At 41.8% G+C, this 20,475-nt stretch overlaps 1 protein-coding gene across 1 annotated transcript in view; it reads right to left on the bottom strand.

The window, feature by feature from the left end:
• The window catches only part of LOC139410867 (neuronal calcium sensor 1-like), a 31,626-nt gene extending 11,436 nt beyond the window's left edge, over positions 1-20,190 (bottom strand). The window contains exons 1-3 of the mRNA XM_071156468.1: positions 19,815-20,190; positions 17,178-18,421; positions 8,075-8,099 (exon numbers count right to left, since the gene is read on the bottom strand). Coding sequence (XP_071012569.1) covers positions 8,075-8,099; positions 17,178-17,241 — 89 coding nt within the window. The 5' untranslated portion in view covers positions 17,242-18,421; positions 19,815-20,190. The remainder of the gene's footprint in view (positions 1-8,074; positions 8,100-17,177; positions 18,422-19,814) is intronic.
• Between the last annotated feature and the right edge of the window lie 285 nt (positions 20,191-20,475).

Raw genomic sequence — 20,475 nt, 5'->3', positions numbered from 1 at the left:
CATCCCCATGTGGTACACTAGGTCCCAGGCCATTCAGGATAATTGTATTTATTCACATAGAGATAGCCAGTGCAATTATGTCCCAATTAGCGAGCCAACATGACTGACAGTGTTGTGGACTGCTCATAACCATCCACCATGATATTTAGCCATTTTCCCTTGTTGTTGTCCAGTTGACAGGGATACTTGGCTCTGTCCCTCTGTTATTGATTGCAGGTGAGCACTAAGCATACTAACATTTCCCCCTGAATATATTAGCATATAATCAATATGGAGGAGACTTTTAATGTACAGCACCGGCATTTATCTAACCCCGCTAATTCTTCCATGTCTGTCGGTGGCTCCTCCACTAATTACACACCATCTGGCATTTCCCCTGTTTAAACTCTCTCATCCTTCACACTCAAACATGATGATTGCGGCTGATCTTCAAGTGGGGAGTCATGCAAAGTTTCCGTGAAATAATGTATGGGAGGGCCACTCAGCTAGGCTGCAGTGCCCAGCCAAGGGGTTATTCTGCCCCAGTGTATCCAGGCAGCCCCTGAGACTGGTCAGCTCTATAGCGCCGTGCTAGGGAAGCCCGCCAAGCATTGTCTTTATTCTGCTGCTGGGTGTGGATGTGCCCTTGCTCACTGGCCCTATCAGAGAGGGCCAAGTGCATCAATACACTGACTGGCTGGCACACGAGGCACTGACTCCTCTCCCTATAGTACAGTCAGGATCAGGTTTTGACACAAAGCCAAGGCTGATAAAATAGCGTTAAAGACCATGTGAGATGGACAGGGAAAGGCAGCATTGGCACGTAATATGGGTTACTGTAAATCCTAATTTATTGTTTAGGCTAGATCTAGCCTGGGGTGAGATGTATTCAACTCTTTTCCACCACTCATTTACTACAAGAGTAAAAACAGAAGCATTTGCAGTGTGGAATAAGGATCCAGTAGGCTCAGCCAGCTACATCATCATTTTGCTTTGAGATTAGTTGGTTGTGTTTTATTGCGTTACATGGCAGAGGACATGACCCAATTCCCTGTGTGCTACAAATTGTAGAAAAATACAAATAAAATAAAAACTGTGAGGGGGAAAGCCATGCATGCAAAGACAAAGAGTACCTATAAATACTCACATCCTCTACAATACCAATCCTTGACTCTGTAGGAAAAAGTCATTCTATTTTCAGAACTCATCTGTCTCCAAGACAATGTGTGAAAAAATAACTTTAGCCTCAAATGCAGTAGCACTACACAATCTATTAGTGATGGGAGGGGAAACCGATACAGTGACATATATCGCAATACTATAGTTGGATGATTTTATATCGATATTTGACCCCAAGTACTGATTGAAAAAATACATAAAATATATATTTTTTGCTACTGTTGTAGCGTTAGCTGGTGCTAGTCAGCTGTACCTGCGCCAAAACGCAGGTATTTTTTAATCCTATAGGTTGTTCTCCATTTTCTTTTAATTAGTAAGCCAACATGTTTCCCTGACTGATCAAAACTTGTTTTCTCATGCTATCTCTTGTCTCTCTGCAGCAGACATATGGTGAGCAATATGTTTGGAAAATCGACTCGCAATACATATAGAATCATGAGAATCGCAATACATATTGTATCGGCACCCAAGTATCGTGATTAGGGTTGCAAAGTTACTGGTAATTTACCAAAGTTACCGGAAACCTTTGCAATTTTTGTAATTAACAGGTAATCTATGGCAATATATGGTAACTTTGGTCATTTATACTTGAATAACTTTTAAAAAATGTATTCTTTTTTTTATATCTGTGTCCATATTGTCCATGATTTTCTTGTGGATAGACCATATGGTTCAAGAGAAAATACTCAAATTAATGAAAAAATAATCTAATCAACAATGGCATTATTTTCAATTAACTATTGACTTTTTTCACAACTGCCAGCAGTTTGGTGCAAAAACATTTAAAACAAAGACATATTCACATAGTAAAATAAATGAATGCGTGTAAAAAACATATAATATTGAAACCCTCATATTAAACAATGGCATGAAATAACATTAAGGACCTGGCATGTGAGATCGATAGGGAAAGGCAGCATAGGCACGTGATATAAACTCAGCAAAAAAAGAAACGTCCTGTTACTGTCAACTGCGTTTATTTTCAGCAAACTTAACATGTGTAAATATTTGTATGAACATAACAAGATTCAACAATCTGCATGTAAGCTGCATCTCCTCCTCATGGACTGCACCAGATTTGCCAGTTCTTGCTGTGAGATGTTACCCCCACTCTTCCACCAAGGCACCTGTAAGTTCCCAGACATTTCTGAGGGGAATGGCCCTAGCCCACACCCTCCGATCCAACAGGTCCCAGATGTGCTCAATGGGATTGAGATCCGGGCTCTTCGCTGGCCATGGCAGAACACCGACATTCCTGTCTTGCAGGAAATCATGCACAGAATGAGCAGTATGGCTGGTGGCATTGTCATGCTGGAGGGTCATGTCAGGATGAGGATGTCTTCCCTGTAATGCACAGCGTTGAGATTTTCTGCAATGACAACAAGCTCAGTCAGATGATGCTTTGACACACCGCCCCAGACCATGACGGACCCTCCACATCCAAATCGATTCCGCTCCAGAGTACAGGCCTCGGTGTAACGCTCATTCCTTTGACGATAAACGAGAATCCGACCATCACCCCTGGTGAGACAAAACTGTGACTCGTCAGTGAAGAGCACTTTTTGCCAGTCCTGTCTGGTCCAGCAACGGTGGGTTTGTGCCCATAGGCGACGTTGTTGCCGGTGATGTCTGGTGAGGACCTGCCTTACAACAAGCCTACAAGCCCTCAGTCCAGCCTCTCTCAGCCTATTGCGAACAGTCTGAACACTGATGGAGGGATTGTGCGTTCCTGGTGTAGTCGTGCAGTTGTTATTACCATCCTGTACCTGTCCCACAGGTGTGATGTTCGGATGTACCGATCCTGTGCAGGTGTTGTTACACATGTCTGCCACTGTGAGGACAATCAGATGTCAATCCTGTCTCCCTGTAGCGCTGTCTTAGGCGTCTCACAGTACAGACGTTGCAATTTATTGCCCTGGCCAAATCTGCAGTCCTCATGCCTCCTTGCAGCATGCCTAAGGCACGTTCACGCAGAAGAGCAAGGACCCTGGGCATCTTTCTTTTGGTGTTTTTCCAGAGTCAGTAGAAAGGCCTCTTTAGTGTCTTAAGTTTTCATAACTGTGACCTGAATTGCCTACCGTCTGTAAGCTGTTAGTGTCTTAACGACCGTTCCACAGGTGCATGTTCATTAATTGTTTATGGTTCATTGAACAAGCATGGGAAACAGTGTTTAAACCCTTTACAATGAAGATCTGTGAAGTTATTTGTTATTTTTATGAATTATCTTTGAAAGACAGGGTCCTGAAAATGGGACGTTTCTTTTTTTTTTACTGAGTTTAGGTTACTGTAAATCCTAATTTATTGTTTAGGCTAGATCTAGCCTGGGGTGAGATGTATTCAACTCTTTTCCACCACTCATTTACTACAATAATAAAAACAGAAGCATTTGCAGTGTGGAATAAGGACCCAGTAGGGTGCGTAAATTACCTGTAACTTTACAACCCTAATCACAATACTTAGGTGCCGATAAGATATGTATTGCGATTCTCACGATTCTATATGAATTGCGATTTGATGTTCCAAACATATTGTTCACCATATGTTTGCTGCAGAGAGACAAGAGAGCATGAGAAAACAAGTTCTGATCAGTCATGGAAATATGTCACATGCTTCAAGATGGCCACCATTTTTCCTGTACCCTAGAAGGCAAAGATAACTGAACTAAATGACTACCGCCCCATAGCACTCACTTCTGTCATCATGAAGTGCTTTGAGAGACTAGTCAAGGATCATCACACCTCCACCATACCGGCCACCCTAGACCTAATTCAGTTTGCCTATCGCCCCAACAGGTCCACAGACGATGCAATCAACATCACACTGCACACTGCCCTATCCCAACTGGACAAGAGGAATACCTATGTAGGAATGCTGTTCATTGACTACAGCTCAGCATTTAACACCATAGTACACTCCAAGCTCATCATCAAGCTGGAGGCCCTGGGTCTCAACCCCTCCGTGTGCAATTGGGTCCAGGACTTTGACGGGCCGCCCCCAGGTGGTGAAGGTAGGAAACAACATCTCCACGTCGCTGACCCTCAACACTGGGGCCCCACAAGGGTGCGTGCTTAGCCCCCTCCTGTACTCCCTGTTCACCCACGACTGCATGGCCATGCACACCTCCAACACAATCATCAAGTTTGCAGACGACACAACAGTAGTGGGCTTAATTACCAACAACGACGAGACAGCCTACATAGAGGAGGTGAGGGCACTCGGAGTGTGGTGTCAGGAAAACAACCTCTCACTGACCGTCAACTAAACAAAGGAGATCATCGTGGACTTCAGGAAACAGCAGAGGGAGCACCCCCCTATCCACATTGACAGGACAGCAGTGGAGAAGGTGGAAAGTTAAGCTCCTCGGCATACACATCACAGACAAACTGAAATGGTCCACCCACACAGACAGTGTGGTGAAGAAGGTGCAACCTCAGGAGGCTGAAGAAATTTGGCTTGTCACTAGGGCTGGCGATATGGCCAAAATATTAAATCACGGTATTTAGACCGTATTTTTGTTTTTGAATAATAAAAGTTCTACATTTGCTTTTTGATTAATGAGTGATCCTAGGGTGGCAACACATACATTCTAAGTGATTTCAGTGAGTTTTCCTAAATTCTGAATATTTTATACTGTTCAATTCAACTTCAACCAAAACAAATTTCAGCACTTCAATTCATCAATTCTGCTTTTCCTGCACTCAATTGCAGAGGTGGAAAAAGTACCAAATTATCATACTTGAGTAAAAGTAAAGATACGTTAATAGAACATTTCTCAAGTAAAAGTGAAAGTCACCCAGTAAAATACTACTTGAGTAAAAGTCTAAAAGTATTTGGTTACAAATATACTTAAGTATCAAAAGTAAAAGTACAAATCATTTCAAATTCCTTCTATTAAGCAAACCTTTTTATTGACGGATAGCCAGGGGCACACTCCAACACTCAGACATCATTTACAAACAAAGCATTTGTGTTCAGTGAGTCCTTCAGATCAGAAGCAGTAGATGACCAGGGATGTTCTCTTGACAAGTGCGTGAATTGAACCATTGTCCTGTCCTGCTAAGTATTCAAAATGTACCGAGTACTTTTAGGTGTCAGGGAAAATGTATGGAGTAAAAAGTACAGCATTGTCTTTAAGAATGTAGTGAAGTAAAATGTGTCAAAAATAAAAATAGTAAAGTATAAAGACCAAAAAACAACTTAAGTAGTACTTGGAAGTATTATTACACCACTGCTCAATTGAGATAATTTCCACACTGCCACATAAGGCTGCACAATATGGAAAAATAATCTAGGATTTATGGAACTATTTGTACTGAGAGTCAGGAAGCATGTCCAGGGGTGAGTGTTTTAATAACATAAACAGAACATAATATAAAACAAGAAACACTACCAGCACACAGACATGAAACAAAAGCAATGACACCTGAGGAAGGAACCAAAGAGAGTGACATATAGGGCAGGTAATCAAGGAGGTGATGGAGTCCAGGTGAGTGTCATAATGTGCTGATGTGCATAATGATGGTGACAGGTGTGCGCCATAAGGAGCAGCCTGGGGACCTAGAGGCTGGAGAGGGAGCACAACTTATTTTTAACCAAATGTTGCAATTGCGATTTGACTTGCGAATTAGAGAAAAACTGTTGGAATCATGGAAATAGAATGGCTATTCTAATGTTATAGTTAGAATATAAAGTGGGCACTTTGAATAATGTGTTGTTTGAGATGAAAACAAATTAAAATGCCAGGGAGTTGTTATTGTGACATGGAAGGAACTAAAGTGTTGATATGTGTTTCCTAGGGGACCCTATTAGCTTTGACTACATTGCTTGTTTTCTCTTAGCTACTTCATGTAGGTTACATATTCCTCTTTGATTTAGAAGATACTGTTGCAAAAACAACATGCTGATTTAGGTCTACACCATCGCTGCTATTATCAGGTTGTATTAGCTAGCTATGTTTGCTCTTACTCAGTACATTTATTAGTGGCTAACAATTAGCATCTCAAGATTTAGGACAACTTGCTAAGAAAATACAAACAGCTGTTTGCTAATGTAAGAAACACAAACTAATAGTGTCATTATAGAACGCTAGTGGATTTATATTAATAAGCATAGTGAAAACAGCATTGTTGTCATCAACATTATTGCATGTGCTGCATTGACCATGCAGACTGAATGCAAATGTCTCGTGGTTGAGGAACATCAAATGTGCTCCTTGAGTGACGGGGCGTGTCTAGGTCTGTGTGGAAAGTGGCACGGTGAGAAAGAGCAGAGAGAGATGACTCGATTAGTGAAGTAAACTATAAAAATTGACATTACACATGGCGTATCACTTTTAACAAACCAAACATTCAAATACTGGTATAGAAGGTAATGTAAAAACCCAAACCGGTCCCTATATCAATTCTGATATATAATAAAATACGGTATACTGCCCAGCCCTACTTGCCACCTAAAACCCTGACAAACTTTTATAGATGCACAATCGAGAGCATCCTGTCGGGCTGTATCACAGCCTGGTACGGCAACTGCACCACCCTCAACTGCAAGGCTCTCCAGAGGATGGTGCGGTCTGCACAACGCATCACCGGGGGCAAACTACCTGCCCTCCATGACACCTACAGCACCCGATGTCACAGGAAGGCCAAAAAGATAATCACGGACAATAACCACCCGAGCCACTGCCTGTTCACACTGCTACCATCCAGAAGGCGAGGTCAGTACAGGTGCATCAAAGCTGGGACCGAGAGACTGAAAAACAGCTTCTATCTCAAGGCCATCAGACTGCTAAACAGCAATCATTAACTCAGAGAGGCTGCTGCCTACATTGAAACCCAATCACTGGCCACTTTAATAAAAGGATCACTAGTCACTTTAAACAATGCCACTTTCGGCCATTGCTCATCCATATATTTACATGTACATATTCTCATTCACACCTTTAGATTTCTGTCGGAACTAGAAGCACACGCATTTCTCTACACTCACATTAACATCTGCAAAGGATGTGTATGTGACCAATAAAATTTGATTTGATTATTCACTAAATTGAGGGTTTATATTTAGGACAATGTTTTACAGCTTCGTCATTATATATATATATATATATATATATATATATATATATATATATATATATATATATTATATATATATATATTATATATACAGTACCAGTCAAGAGTTTGGGCACACCTACTCACTCAAGGGTTTTTCTTTATTTTTACCATTTAGTGAGTATTAGCGAAAACATCAAAACTATGAAATAACACATATGGCATCATACAGTAACCACAAAAGTGTTAAAACAAATCCAAATATATTTTATATTTGAGATTCTTCTAAGTAGCCACCCTTTGCCTTGAAGGCAGCTTTTTTCCGGTAACTTTGAACTATCAAATTGAGGATTTAATCAAGGGGCTATATAAAGTTAGGCATGCTCTCGGCACTCTGTAGAAAGGCCTTAATAACCAGAGCAGAGTTGGAGCATCAGTCAGACATGAGTAAACAACTCTTGACACAGTCTGGCTGCTGCTCAGGAAGCTCCAGCCCAGCCAGCTCACCTCCCAGTCACTGGGCTCAGCCCATGGAGCAGCAGACCTGCATTCCAGAGTCAGACCAGTCAGACTGAGCCTGCAGGCTTCAGCCAGCCTTTAGATGGGACCCATTCAGCAAGGCATATGGCCCCTGGAGTACCTGACATTAACACCAGAACACACCTGCCAAATTTAGTAAACAGCACATGTTGCAGGTGAATCTGTCACTCACCCACATTGACAGGTACAGTTCTGAGAGTCTAATTGAGGACTAGGCCCAATGCAGACTAGAAGAATTTGAGTTTTTGGAAGAAGAGAGGGGTAGAAAAGGGTAGAGCAGAAAAGGGAGATTTGGAGGGTCATTGAAAATCACATGTACTTACCACTGTTGCACCTCTTTCTCTGTAACTGGAAGAAAAAAGGAGAGTTTTTAGCAAGCGGGAATAAAGTTATGTACCATGTCTCAGACCATTTAGATGACTTGGACAAATCCACTGTCAGTTGAAAATCACAGATTCCCATGACTGCATAGGACTGGGCTGTAACAAAAATAATCAAATTATGATTGCACTGAGCACTTTTGGGTTTCTTATCAATTTGCACCCACCCTGAGGAATAATGTGTAATTATTTTTGTTGTTTAATGTATAATTGAATTCAGTACTTTGGTGTTTAATGTGTAATTCAATTCAGTACTTTTGTTGTTTAATGTGTAATGGAATTCAGTACTTGTGTTGTTTACAAACTGAATGATTCATCACACCTGAAGCTATGGAATTCACTCATCTGCTACATTGCTCCCAAGGACTTCCACGTTATTATAATTCAAAGGTCAACTTAGCAGATTCATGGACAGAGGAAGAGAGGGAGAGAGAGAGACAAAGAGAGAGACAGAGACAGAGAGAGGTTAGCAGGAGGAAAGTGAGTGGCTTGGGGAGCAAGACGTGTTATCATGCCCGCAAACAGCGTTAGTATCAACCACTCCCTCGTGGTTCTCCCTCCAGCCTCCAAAGTAACCAAAGCAATTTTCACCATCTGAGCAATGAGGCATACTTTCGGAAAAATCTATGGCTGTGCAGGTAACCTGGTAGACCTGTGAGGGCGTTTTGAACGTACACTGCTCATAGCCTCAGGACAGACATGGGGTAATTCTCTAAACCGACAGGATGCTTCTTAATAAGGCTCCACAAACAACATAATGAACTAGATGTTCATGGGCTAGATTTGGCTGTTCTCACTGCCACAGGTCATACTGACACATGGATATGGTGGTGTGGTACTGTTGCCTCGGTAATGAGTGCTCTAATATCTAACCTTAGTTAGATTTTAAAAAAAAGCTAATATATAGAATATTTCAGTCTTTGGAGGGAATAGTTCATGGTTTTGAATAGTCACAACTATTGTATTACCTGAACCTTACAGTTTTTTTTATTTAACTAGGCAAGTCAGTTAAAGAACAAATTCTTACTTTCAATGACGGCCTAGGAACAGTGGGCAGAAGGACAGATTTGTTTGTACCTTGTCAGCTCGGGGGTTTGAACTTGCAACCTTCCGGTTACTAGTCCAACTCTCTAACCACTAGGCTACCCTGCCGCCCCACAGTGAGGGCTCTATTTTAACAAAACTAATGCAATGGTAAATCTAAGCACTGGCGATAGTGCTATTGGTCGGGGGGTGGATGAGAAATATTTTTCTATTTTCACAGCCTTCATTATCAGCGCAATAGCTGGCGGTAGTGCAAAATGGTTGGGTTTTGAGAGGCAGGTTCTCAATAAGCAAAATATACACTACATAACCAAAAGTATGTGGACACCTGCTAGTTAAACATCTCATTCCAAAATCATTGGCATTAATATGGAGTTGGTCCCCCCTTTGCTGTTATAACAGCCTCCACTCTTCTGGGAAGGCTTCCCAAAAGATGTTGGAACGTTGCTGTGGGGACTTACTTTCATTCAGCCACAACAGCGTTAGTGAGGTTGGGCACTGATGTTTGGAGATTAGGCGTTCCAATTCATCTCAAAGCCCGAACCATGAAAAACAGCCCTAGACCATTATTCCTCCTCCACCAAACTTTACAGATGGCACTATGCATTCGGGCAGGTAGAGTTTGGCATCCGCCAAACCCAGATTCTTCCGTCGAACTGCCAGATGGTGAAGAGTGATTCATCACTCCAGAGAAAGTGTTTCCACTGCTCCATGGTGATCTTAGGCTTGTGTGAGGCTGATTGGCAATGGAAACCCATTTCATGAAGCTCCTGATGAACAGTTCTTGTGCTGATGTTGCTGCCAGAGGCAGTTTGGAACTCGGTTGTGAGTGTTACAATCGAGAACAGACGATTTCTACATGCTACGCGCTTCAGCACTCGGCAGTCCTGTTCTGTGAGCTTGTGTGGCCTATCACTTCGCGGTTCAGTAAGGCCATTCTACTGCCAATGTTTGTCTATGGCGATTGCATGGCTGTGTGCTCGATTGTATACACCTGTCAGCAATGGGAGTGGCTGAAATAGCCAAATCCAATCATTTTAAGGGGTGTCCACTTACTTTTGTCCATGTAGTGTATGTAATGTATAAAGACGAAGTTGTAAAACTTTGTCCTAAAAATAAACCATCAATTTAGTGAATACCATTGTTTAATATGAGGGTTTCAACATTATATTTATTTTACACACGTTTATTTATTTTACTCACGTTTATTTATTTTACTATGTGAATATGTCTTTGTTGTGAAGCGCCAAACTTTTGTGAAAAAAGTAAATAGAACAGTTGCAGAGCTAATTTAAAAAAAAATGTTTAACCTTTATTTAACTAGGTAAGTCAGTTAAAAGAACAAATTCTTATTTTCAATGACGGCCTAGGAATAGTGGGTTAACTGCCTGTTCAGGGGCAGAACAACAGATTTGTACCTTGTCAGCTCGGGGGTTTAAACTTGCAACCTTCCAGTTACTAGTCCAACGCTCTAACCACTAGGCTACCCTGCCGCCCCAATTGAAAATAATGCCATTGTTAATTAGATGCGGTTTAAATTAATTATGCTATTTTCTCTTGAACCATATGGAAACAAATGGACAATATGGACACAGATATAAACAATTAAACTATATATGAATACATTTTTTCAAAGTTATTCATGTATAACTTATACATTTTGTATATATAGTGTAGCCTAGGCCTGATGTTGATACTGAATTATAGGACTGAATAATTGAAATACGTTTGGAGGAGAGCGTCTTTGGTAACCAAATGAGAGGCGCTCTTTGGGAATGGGGATGGATACAAGCCGCATGGAGTATGCACTGCAGGTATGCCTATGTGAATTGTGAGTACTGCATGAGTAGATGACCAGTTAGAAAGCTTTTATGGATCTAAGCTACTTGGTGAATGCATGGCCAGTATAAGAAAGACCCCAGATGCATTGCTGTTGAACCCGCTTTCCTTAAAGTAAGGTGAGGGTAGCTTACTAAGGACTTGTATTTTAATGAAACGAAACGGAAAACAAGCAAATGTTACAGGAAAATAACTGAAATGTTTCCAAATACAAGTGTAACCCGATTTATCTCATGTCTCGTTCCATGATGGGCATATAGCCTACAGTACATTAAGTTTTTTTTACGCTAATCCAAGATAATAACAGGCGCTGGATAAAATAATGTAAAGCCATAGATAAAAAGGGGATGTCCCCTCACTGTTTTGCTCTTGATCTTTTAATAAAGTTCTGGTGATTTTTTTTCAAAGAGGTCTAGAGACAAATCTTTTATCAATATTTTTGACCACTTGGCGAATGCATTGGGCAGGACTAAAAAACAGCCTTCATTGAGAGGAGGGGATATGCTTGGTTTTTAATCAAATTAAATTAAATATGAGGTTTACGGGCACAAAAAGCACATCTCTCTATTTCCATGTGCATATGGGTACTGTGTGACACGGCTGGATAGGCTGTGCTTCCTTTGTCAGAATCCATGTCATAACCAACCACCTTAACGCTAAGACCAGCTTTCGGTTGGTCTTCAATTTTGGCACTTTGGCGCACGTTTTTAAGGACACAGCTCAGATATGGCTACCCCTCCAACCTCAGCGCAAGCAAGCTCATATAAGACAGGTATATTACTAGTCCTGGTGCTAGGGTTTGAAAATAGAATAGTACTGGCTTTAACAGGTGAAAATTGCAAAAGAGCCCCGAATGTGCAAAGGTCATGTCCAGGAATACCTGTATTCAAGTATTTAGCCCATGTCAGTGGCTGCCTGAATGTGAGTTCCCAGTGGAAAGGGAGAGGGATGATGAATAAACAAGAATAGGTGTCAGCCTTTCCTCCTACACGCTCAATCAAATATCCTTTGGGAAAAGAATGCCTCATTTTAAAGGCCAAAACATAAACTCTTTATTTACCTCTTTCATTAACAGCAACCTAGACAGCACCATTTCAATGCTAAGCAGTTCAAATAAAACACTTTATTAGCATCTCACTGTATGTGCAGCAAATGGTAGGCTATTTATACAGTGCCTGGTGCAGTGTTGTTTTCAATGGCTCTTTCCTTGTTAGCAATGTACTTTATTTAGGTAGATTAGTGACTTTGACAATGTTACAGACATTCCTGACTGTAATACTATGTTAAAGCCTACATCAGTGAAGCTGGGCTATATCCTAGGCCTGTGTGTGCCAGGCTTTCAGAAATAAGTGTGTATCCAGTGTAAAAGAACAGGAAATGAGTCTCAGCAGAGTCCAGAGATTAGGAAAGCATTTCTTTTGGGAGGAATTTGGAGAGCCTTCAACCAGCATGAGAGAAAAATCATCATTCATTCTAACATCCAGACACTGTCTATGAGTCAGAGCTGCGTCATTGTGTCCATTACAGAAAGAATGGCCACATCCTGATAATGGTGAGATACAAGATATACCATAGATTGAAGACTATATATTTAGTACAAGACAAAACCTAGGTCTAGACCTTGTTCAGTGCTCTATATTTTGTAGTAGCTGGTGCGTTCTGAAAAAAAGAGATTAAAGATTAGTATTTAGTATTAATTTAATTCATGTGTATTATATAGTATATTTGAGATGCATTATTGACGTGTGAGTATGTTCCAGGAGCGCACACACGAACGCACCTGTCGCTCGTCACCCTAAACAAGTTCACAATAAAGAAGCACACCTTCAGAGGAGACGCTGATGACACTGACAAAAGCTTAGGCCAAAATGTTTGTCTTTCTACCGTGAAATAAATACTAAAAAGAAACCTTGAATCTTTTTTGGGGGAGTGTGGACCAGCTATGTAATAGGATTCTGGAATTCTATTACATTTTGGTCAACGCACCTGTTCTGAGAGCAGTGGTCACTAGATCATCCATATTATGTAGTGACAGCTTACAGGCATATTGCAAGCAAGGGAAAAAATGTAACTGTTATTATGGTCGCAGCCATAAGCCAGGCTATTAATTATCTCCAACAGACTGGTTACAATATTGGTGTTATTTAATCACGTATGGTGACTGACTGGTGCAGTTAGAATAAGTGCAGTATAGAGGCATGTTCATCCCTGCTTCACTTTGCTTTGCTCAGCGATTCACAGGGAATCCTCATGTGACACATTCAGAAATGACAGAGTCAATCTTATGACTGTCAGGCCAGCCAAGCTACCATTAAAATGGCCTCAAAAGTCAATGGCATCAAATAATTGAGGCAATTCACCATGCCTGCGATTCAATCAAGTTTTATTATGGAACTCAGTCAAAGACAATGGGCAGTAATATAATCAGCCTATAAGGAGGGAGGAAAGCAGTGAGGCCAGGGCTAGCAGCTCAGCTCCCTGTGCCCTGCAGGGCCTGCTCACACACATCCAGCTTGCACTCTGTCAGTATCAACCCCTGAGCTGACGGCTAACAAAAACACCTATTACATCCTCAAGTCATTTGACAGGGCTTGCTCTTTCCACATAATATCAGACCAGTCATTTCACAGGGCTTGCTCTTTCCACATGATATCAGACCAGTCATTTGACAGGGCTTGCTCTTTCCACATGATATCAGACCAGTCATTTGGAAAACCATTTAGGCGTGTTCAGTTTTAGGTACAGTAGGCTAAACTGTGGCCCCCTATATTAAAAGATGGGTATACAATGCCTTTAGGCATAACATGATATAGAAAATGCTTGTTACAGTGGCAAATTGCAATAGCTAATACTGACAGAAGCCAAGCACAGGAGGCCTCTCTGCTTTCTGTCCTGCACAACCAAACCTGTAAGACTGGTATCATTATAGATAGGCCTCCAAACGAGCTTCAACGCCATACAACACTCGTTCTGTGGCCTCCAACGGCTTTTAAATGCTAGTAAAACTAAATGCATGCGCTTCAACCGATTGCTGCCCGCACCCTCCTGCCCGACTAGCATCACTACTGGACGGTTCTGACTTAGAATATGTGGACAACTACAAATCCCTAGGTGTCTGGTTAGACTGTAAACTCTCCTTCCAGACTAACATTAAGCATCTCCATTCCAAAATTAAATCTAGAATCTGCTTCCTATTTCACAACAAAGCCTCCTTCACTCATGCTGCCAATCATACCCTTGTAAAACTGACTATCCTACCGATCCTTGACGTCAACGATGTAATTTACAAAATAGCCTCCAACACTCTACTCAGCAAACTGGATGTAGTCTATCACAGTGCCATCCGTTTTGTCACCAAAGCCCCATATACTACCCACCACTGCGACCTTTATGCTCTCGTTGGCTGGCCCTCACTACATATTCGTCGCCAAACCCACTGGCTCAAGGTCATCTATAAGTCTTTGCTAGGTAAAGGCCCGCCTTATCTCAGCTCACTGGTCACCATAGCAATACCCACACGTAGCACGCGCTACAGCAGGTATATTTCACTGGTCATCCCCAAAGCCAACACTTCCTTTGGCTGCCTTTCCTCCAGTTCTCTGCTGCCAATGACGGGAACGAATTGCAAACATCTCTGAAGCTGGAGTCTTATATCTCCCTCTCTAACGTTAAGCATCAGCTGTCAGAGCAGCTTACCGATCACTGTACCTGTACACAGCTAATCTGTAAATAGCACACCCAACTACCTCATCCCCATATTATTACTTACCCTCTTGCTCCTTTGCACCCCAGTATCTCTACTTGCACATCATCATCTGCACATCTATCACTCCGGTGTTACTGCTAAATTGTAATTATTTTCACCTCTATGGCCTATTTATTGCCTTACCTCCCTACTCTTCCACATTTGCACACACTGTACATAGATTTGTCTATTGTTTTATTGACTGCATGTTTGTTTATGTGTAACTCTGTGTTGTTGTTGTTGTCGCACTGCTTTGCTTTATCTTGGCCAAGTCGCAGTTGTAAATGAGAACTTGTTCTCAACTGGCCTACCTGGCTAAATAAAGCTGAAATAAAATCAAATAAAAACTACTTTGAAGTATCAAAAGAGAATGTCTCAAATTTGGCATTGGATCAAACTGAGGTTGGCAATAAGAGTAAAAAAGTTGCTCATGAGATTTACTTGACTGGCTGTCAAAGTACCTTGGATGCAATTTTTTTTTTTAAATCTGCAGAACTGCATCCCTAAATTTAGCTAATGCACAGACGGTGCTCCTCCTCTAAGTTGGGTGTGTGCCTTGGACAGGATAGGAGTGTAAGCCAGCTTCTTTTAATATTTTATTATGGCACTGAAAGCAGGCCTACAACATCCTGAGCTCAAAATTGATCACTGAAAACATCTTCCTATGGGAAAGGAAGAAAGTCCCTGCCCATTTTCTGAAAACATCTGAAACCCTACCTCTTAAAAGAGTATCTTAAATAATCCCACTGCACTTCCCCCCGCATCAACCCCCCCCCCCAAAAAAATAGAAGAATTTAGTGAACCAACATTCACACTTGATTTTTTCCCCCTTCCTAGCTCTGACATTGCTGATAGCTATTTATTGAAGAAAAATGTACTTACTATGACTGTGATATGTGGTTGACCCACCTAGCTATCTTAAGACGAATGCACTAACTGTAAGTCGCTCTGGATAAGAGTGTCTGCGAAATGACTCAAATGTATGTAAATGCTATAAGTCAGAGGAAGGATATTTAAGCTTCTCAACAGGATAGGGAGAAGAGGATCCAGAAAGAGGAGGGAAGGAGACATAATGAGGAGAGAAATTATAAGGGGTCTAAGTTAGACAAGAGCAGGGTAAGGGAGTGGGCATGCTGGGAGAAAAGACTGGGTGCCCCTCTGAGCAAAGCTAAGCAGATAAGATCCTAATTATACTAGTTCATTCCTTGCTCAAAGAGGGCAATCAGGGGATGTAGAGTGAGCAAGAGAGAGTGAGAGTGTGTGTGAGAGAGAGAGAGAGAGAGAGAGAAAACAGGAAAGAGAGAGAGAGAGAGAGAGAGAGAGAGAGAGAGAGAGAGAGAGAAAACAGGAAGCTGGCTAAAGGACAGCAGCAAATAGCCCATCCCAGCACGAAGCCCAATCTTCCTCACCCCTGCAATTTCCTGTCACAGCAGCCTTCCCTGGTTGTGGTGCGGTGAAGTCCACCGCGTGAAAAACACTGTCATTAGGCAGCCATAGGCTGTCAACTCCCACCCAACACCTGGCATGCTATGCTACAGGCTAGCCATCCATTAGACTAGATACAGTGAGGGCAACACATTTGAACAATCAGTTAAACTCTAGTCTGTTAAGTACTAAAGCAACAAAATATAATTGTTTTTATGCACAATGGATGGCTTGGCTTATATGGATTCTGTGATTAGAGAGTTTAGGCCTAAATAACATAATTTTGATTATCTTGTTATTTCTGCAAATGCCTCTAGTCTACTTTGCTTACACAGGTTAAGTGATGTATTGCCAACAATTAAAATATTGGTATTTCGCCTGCTACTTAAAGACCTTTTAAAACACTTTGCCTAAATGTGCATACTTATGGAAATGTATGAAGGCTCCAGCAAGCCCATATTTGCTATCTTTGGCAAAACACCAGTGTGATTGCTGATCCAAAGTCTTAACCCCCATCAGCATTTTCAAAGACCTCTCCTTCCCAGTGGAGTGTTTCAAAAGATGCTGATTAGAACCACTTCCAGACCTAAACTAATCACAATTTGTGACACCATATGAGTATTTATGCAAAAATATGAAGGCTATATCCACCGTGGAGCTGACATTTAATTTGTGCTGTTGATTCTGAGGATTAAGAGAAACAGAGGCGAAGATGTCTTACACAGGCTACACGCAAACCAGTTCATATGAGGCACACATTTAGTACTATTTCTATTCACTGTTGCTCATCTTAAAATGATAACGATTATACTTCGTCTTGGGTCACTGCGATTATAGTGCTGTTATGGGTATTAGCCTAAATAGGATTAGTTACTGCATGTTACAATGATTTTGTGATCCCCACAAATACAAACATATTAGCATTTTTTACAATCCATGTCTGATCAGTCCCGTTGAAAAGAGAGAACAGAAAAAAGCAAGAAGGCTACTCACAGTAGGTCTTCCTGGTCAGTTCCTCCACCACCTCCTGCTTGAGCTTGCTGTTTGATTTGCCCATGGTCTGTACCTTTCTCCTTACTGCCTTGAGTTACTCCTCCACGCCTCCTCCTGCTCCACCTTGACACCCACTAACTGAACAACCCTCTCAGTCCAGACCTCGCTGGTCAAACAGATGCAAATATGGGCCAGTAGTGGAAAGAAATACAATTATACCACTGAAACAGTCAACTCTGAAAGAGGATCGAACTCAATCCACCCACATCAGGCTTGTGTTCCGTGCAGTCCACTCTGGATGTGTCAAGACTTCAGCCCTCCAGGGCAGCCACTCCAACCCCAGGGGCTCAGGACTGAATAATGGGAGACTGCTGACTATCTGAGTCTGAGTGTTCGCTTCTCCTTTCTTTAGAATGTCCAGTGGGCGAGAGTGGTGTTGTGATGCGTTGCTACCTTCGTCCTTGGTTACAGGAGTCACCCAGTGTCTGGGTTTTGTGTACGCTCTCTACCTCACACTCTGCTCACTGTTCCTCTCACCCCTCCTTTTCCTCCTTTCACTCTATCCCACCCTTTTTCCCCACCACTGTCTCTGTGGTTTCGGGTAACTTATAAGAGAATCGTCCCTCTTCACAGCTGAGATAAGGGGGTGGGTAAACTAAAATACAATGAACATGGCTTGGCCTCAAAGGCATTCCGTTTTCAATTACACCCCCAGCTTGAACTCCAATCCCAGTAGGGCATCCTTCAGACACAGCAGCAGAAAAGTCCAAAGGGCTCTGTGACTTAAACTGTCATTTAAAATGCAAAATGCTGAAATGAGAGAGAAAATAGAAATGTCCCAATTCTTTGAATGAACAACTAAGGCGGTTTTCCCAGTATGTTTCCAGGCTGAGGGATTTACAGGGTGACAGTTCACTTTTCTCCGTCATTCTTACTCATCATTTTCCCTACTGCCTGGCCTCACAGGGTAATCTAATGATTTCAGCCTCTCACAGACGACAGGAGATGGATCATGGAATTTCTCTGTATCAAAAGCCTGAGGTGGCATTCATTGATGCTTAACCTCAGCAGCTGACTGAGCCTCAGGACAGGACACTACGGCACCTTATCTCAGTAAGCATTAGGATCTATGCCTATGGGTTTGTTCCGTTCCTGGCCTGGACTGTCTTCTCCATGCATGTAACTGTGGTGGTGGTAATCATCCTTGTGTTTGCTCAGCACTGTTTTCCCAGGTAACGCAGACACTGTGAAAACAAACAGCAGTTGCAAGGTCAAGGCAGTGCCAGGAGGGCCAGACTACTGTGAACGCCCTTCTGTGAACATCAGCTATCCTTAATCCCTGGCATCTCACCCACTCCACACCAATGAAAGGAGCACTCATCTGTGTCAAATGGTGAGCACTTGTTCTCCTCAAACACTCACTGTTGCCGAGTTTCCACTGTGGATTTACCCTGGTGTTTTACCCAAAAGACTCAAGACTTTTCTGTTTTCATCTACGTGGACCGGCACCCGCGTCTCACTGTGCCATGGCCCCGGCGGACCTGCCCTGATTTGGGGCCAAGCCCAGGTTATGGTGCGGCAGGGTAGCCTAGTGGTTAGAGCGTTGGACTAGTAACTGAAAGTTTGCAAGATCAAATCCCTGAGCTGACAAAGTCAAAATATGTCATTCTGCCCCTGAACAAGGCAGTTAACCCACTGTTCCTAGGCTGTCATTGAAAATCAAACTTGCCTAGTAAAATAAAAATGGGTACTTTTAAGCCAGCATTTACATAATAGAAATGGTGAACTTTAACACCTTCTCACAAAGCAACTGTTTTGAATGATGCAGAGGTTGTTGATTCTACTCACCCCATGTCTTAAAGTACTTCTCCAGCCTGCTTTTCACCTAATGTATCTCCTAATTTACTTAACAAAAGGCACATCTCAAAAGGTGGTCCAGGTATCTTTTGTCCTCTAATGCTCCTCTATTGTTCCTGCAAGCCAGGCATGTTGACATCACATCAGACCAACTCCTTGAATGGCCTAATCCTTGTAGTTGGGAGTTGTGTCTAAAAAAACAAACTATTTTGTGTAATACTATATTTTTTTACCCTTAAGTACAGTAACGTATTTATAATTGGAATATTGTATTTCAACAGGATAAGTAAAAAAATAACTGATGTGTGTCTTCAACAAATTACACTACAGCCTACATTAACATAAAATACAGGTGACCCACTGATGTGTGGGTAAGTTTCAACAGGAAAAGCAGATACAGCCAAAGAGCAACTTGCTTGACTTTCACTGGGGTGAAAGACATGCCCTGCTCCTATGCAGCCCTCACAATACAGGGCTGCTCTTGCCAATACTACATAAATTGGATCAATAATACCCCACTGTGGGTCATTCAATGTAGCATATATGTTATCCAAAAACAATAAATTATGCAATGTGCACTGAAAATAAAATCTAAATTAGATATAATTTTGCTCCTCGTTGAACAAACCTCATGCATTTTGGTTTGAGTTCACTACAATATTTCCACTATACCCAGACTGGGTGATGTTCCTTGCAACAAAATAACTTAATAACAAATCAATAAGGAAAGAGTAGGCTAAAATCTGTGAAACTTTTATTGGGCTCTGTGCATTAACCTACCTTTCCAGGTGGTGCAAAAGGACCAGAAGAAGAGACGGTTCCAAGCACTATTGCTTAGCAACACTAACAGTTTACAGATACGGCAACCGTGAGGGAAATTTAATATAAGCCACTGTGAGCTCTTCGCTTTGTAGCTGTCATTCGGTTACTTCTCAAACGACTATCACTGTCCAAGCTATGACAAATATTACCCTTGTAACAGACATAACAGCTTTCTTTTGAAACATTCACCTTAATTAATTTTCAGGCTGGCATCCGGAATTGACTACTGTAAATGGACGAATTATGTTCATTCCCGCGAGGCATCTGTACAAGAGCGCGTATTTCCTGCTGCTCTCTACCACTGTCATCTGCTCGATTCAGAACATCGCAGTCCGAACCACTGGACACAATTTGCTGTTAACCCTTTATTTCCTGTGCTATTTTCGAAAGCCTTGAACTGTAAATCAGAGGTATTGTGAAATTATTTAAAATGAACAACAACTGAGAAACAATAGGAAAGCAAACCTAATTCGTTTTCCTGCATGTGTAATTGAATAGTGTACTTTATTTTCCATTTGGTTAGAAACAGAAATTCGTCCTCTGCCTTTCCTAACCCCGCAGACGCACACCAACGTGGCACCGGGTAAACAGTGGTGCAGTGACTTTGGAGCAATTTTGG

Source organism: Oncorhynchus clarkii, chromosome 6 (genome assembly GCF_045791955.1).
Source record: "Oncorhynchus clarkii lewisi isolate Uvic-CL-2024 chromosome 6, UVic_Ocla_1.0, whole genome shotgun sequence".
Classification (NCBI taxonomy): Eukaryota; Metazoa; Chordata; class Actinopteri; order Salmoniformes; family Salmonidae; genus Oncorhynchus; species Oncorhynchus clarkii.
This window is presented reverse-complemented; position numbering and strand designations above follow the sequence as displayed.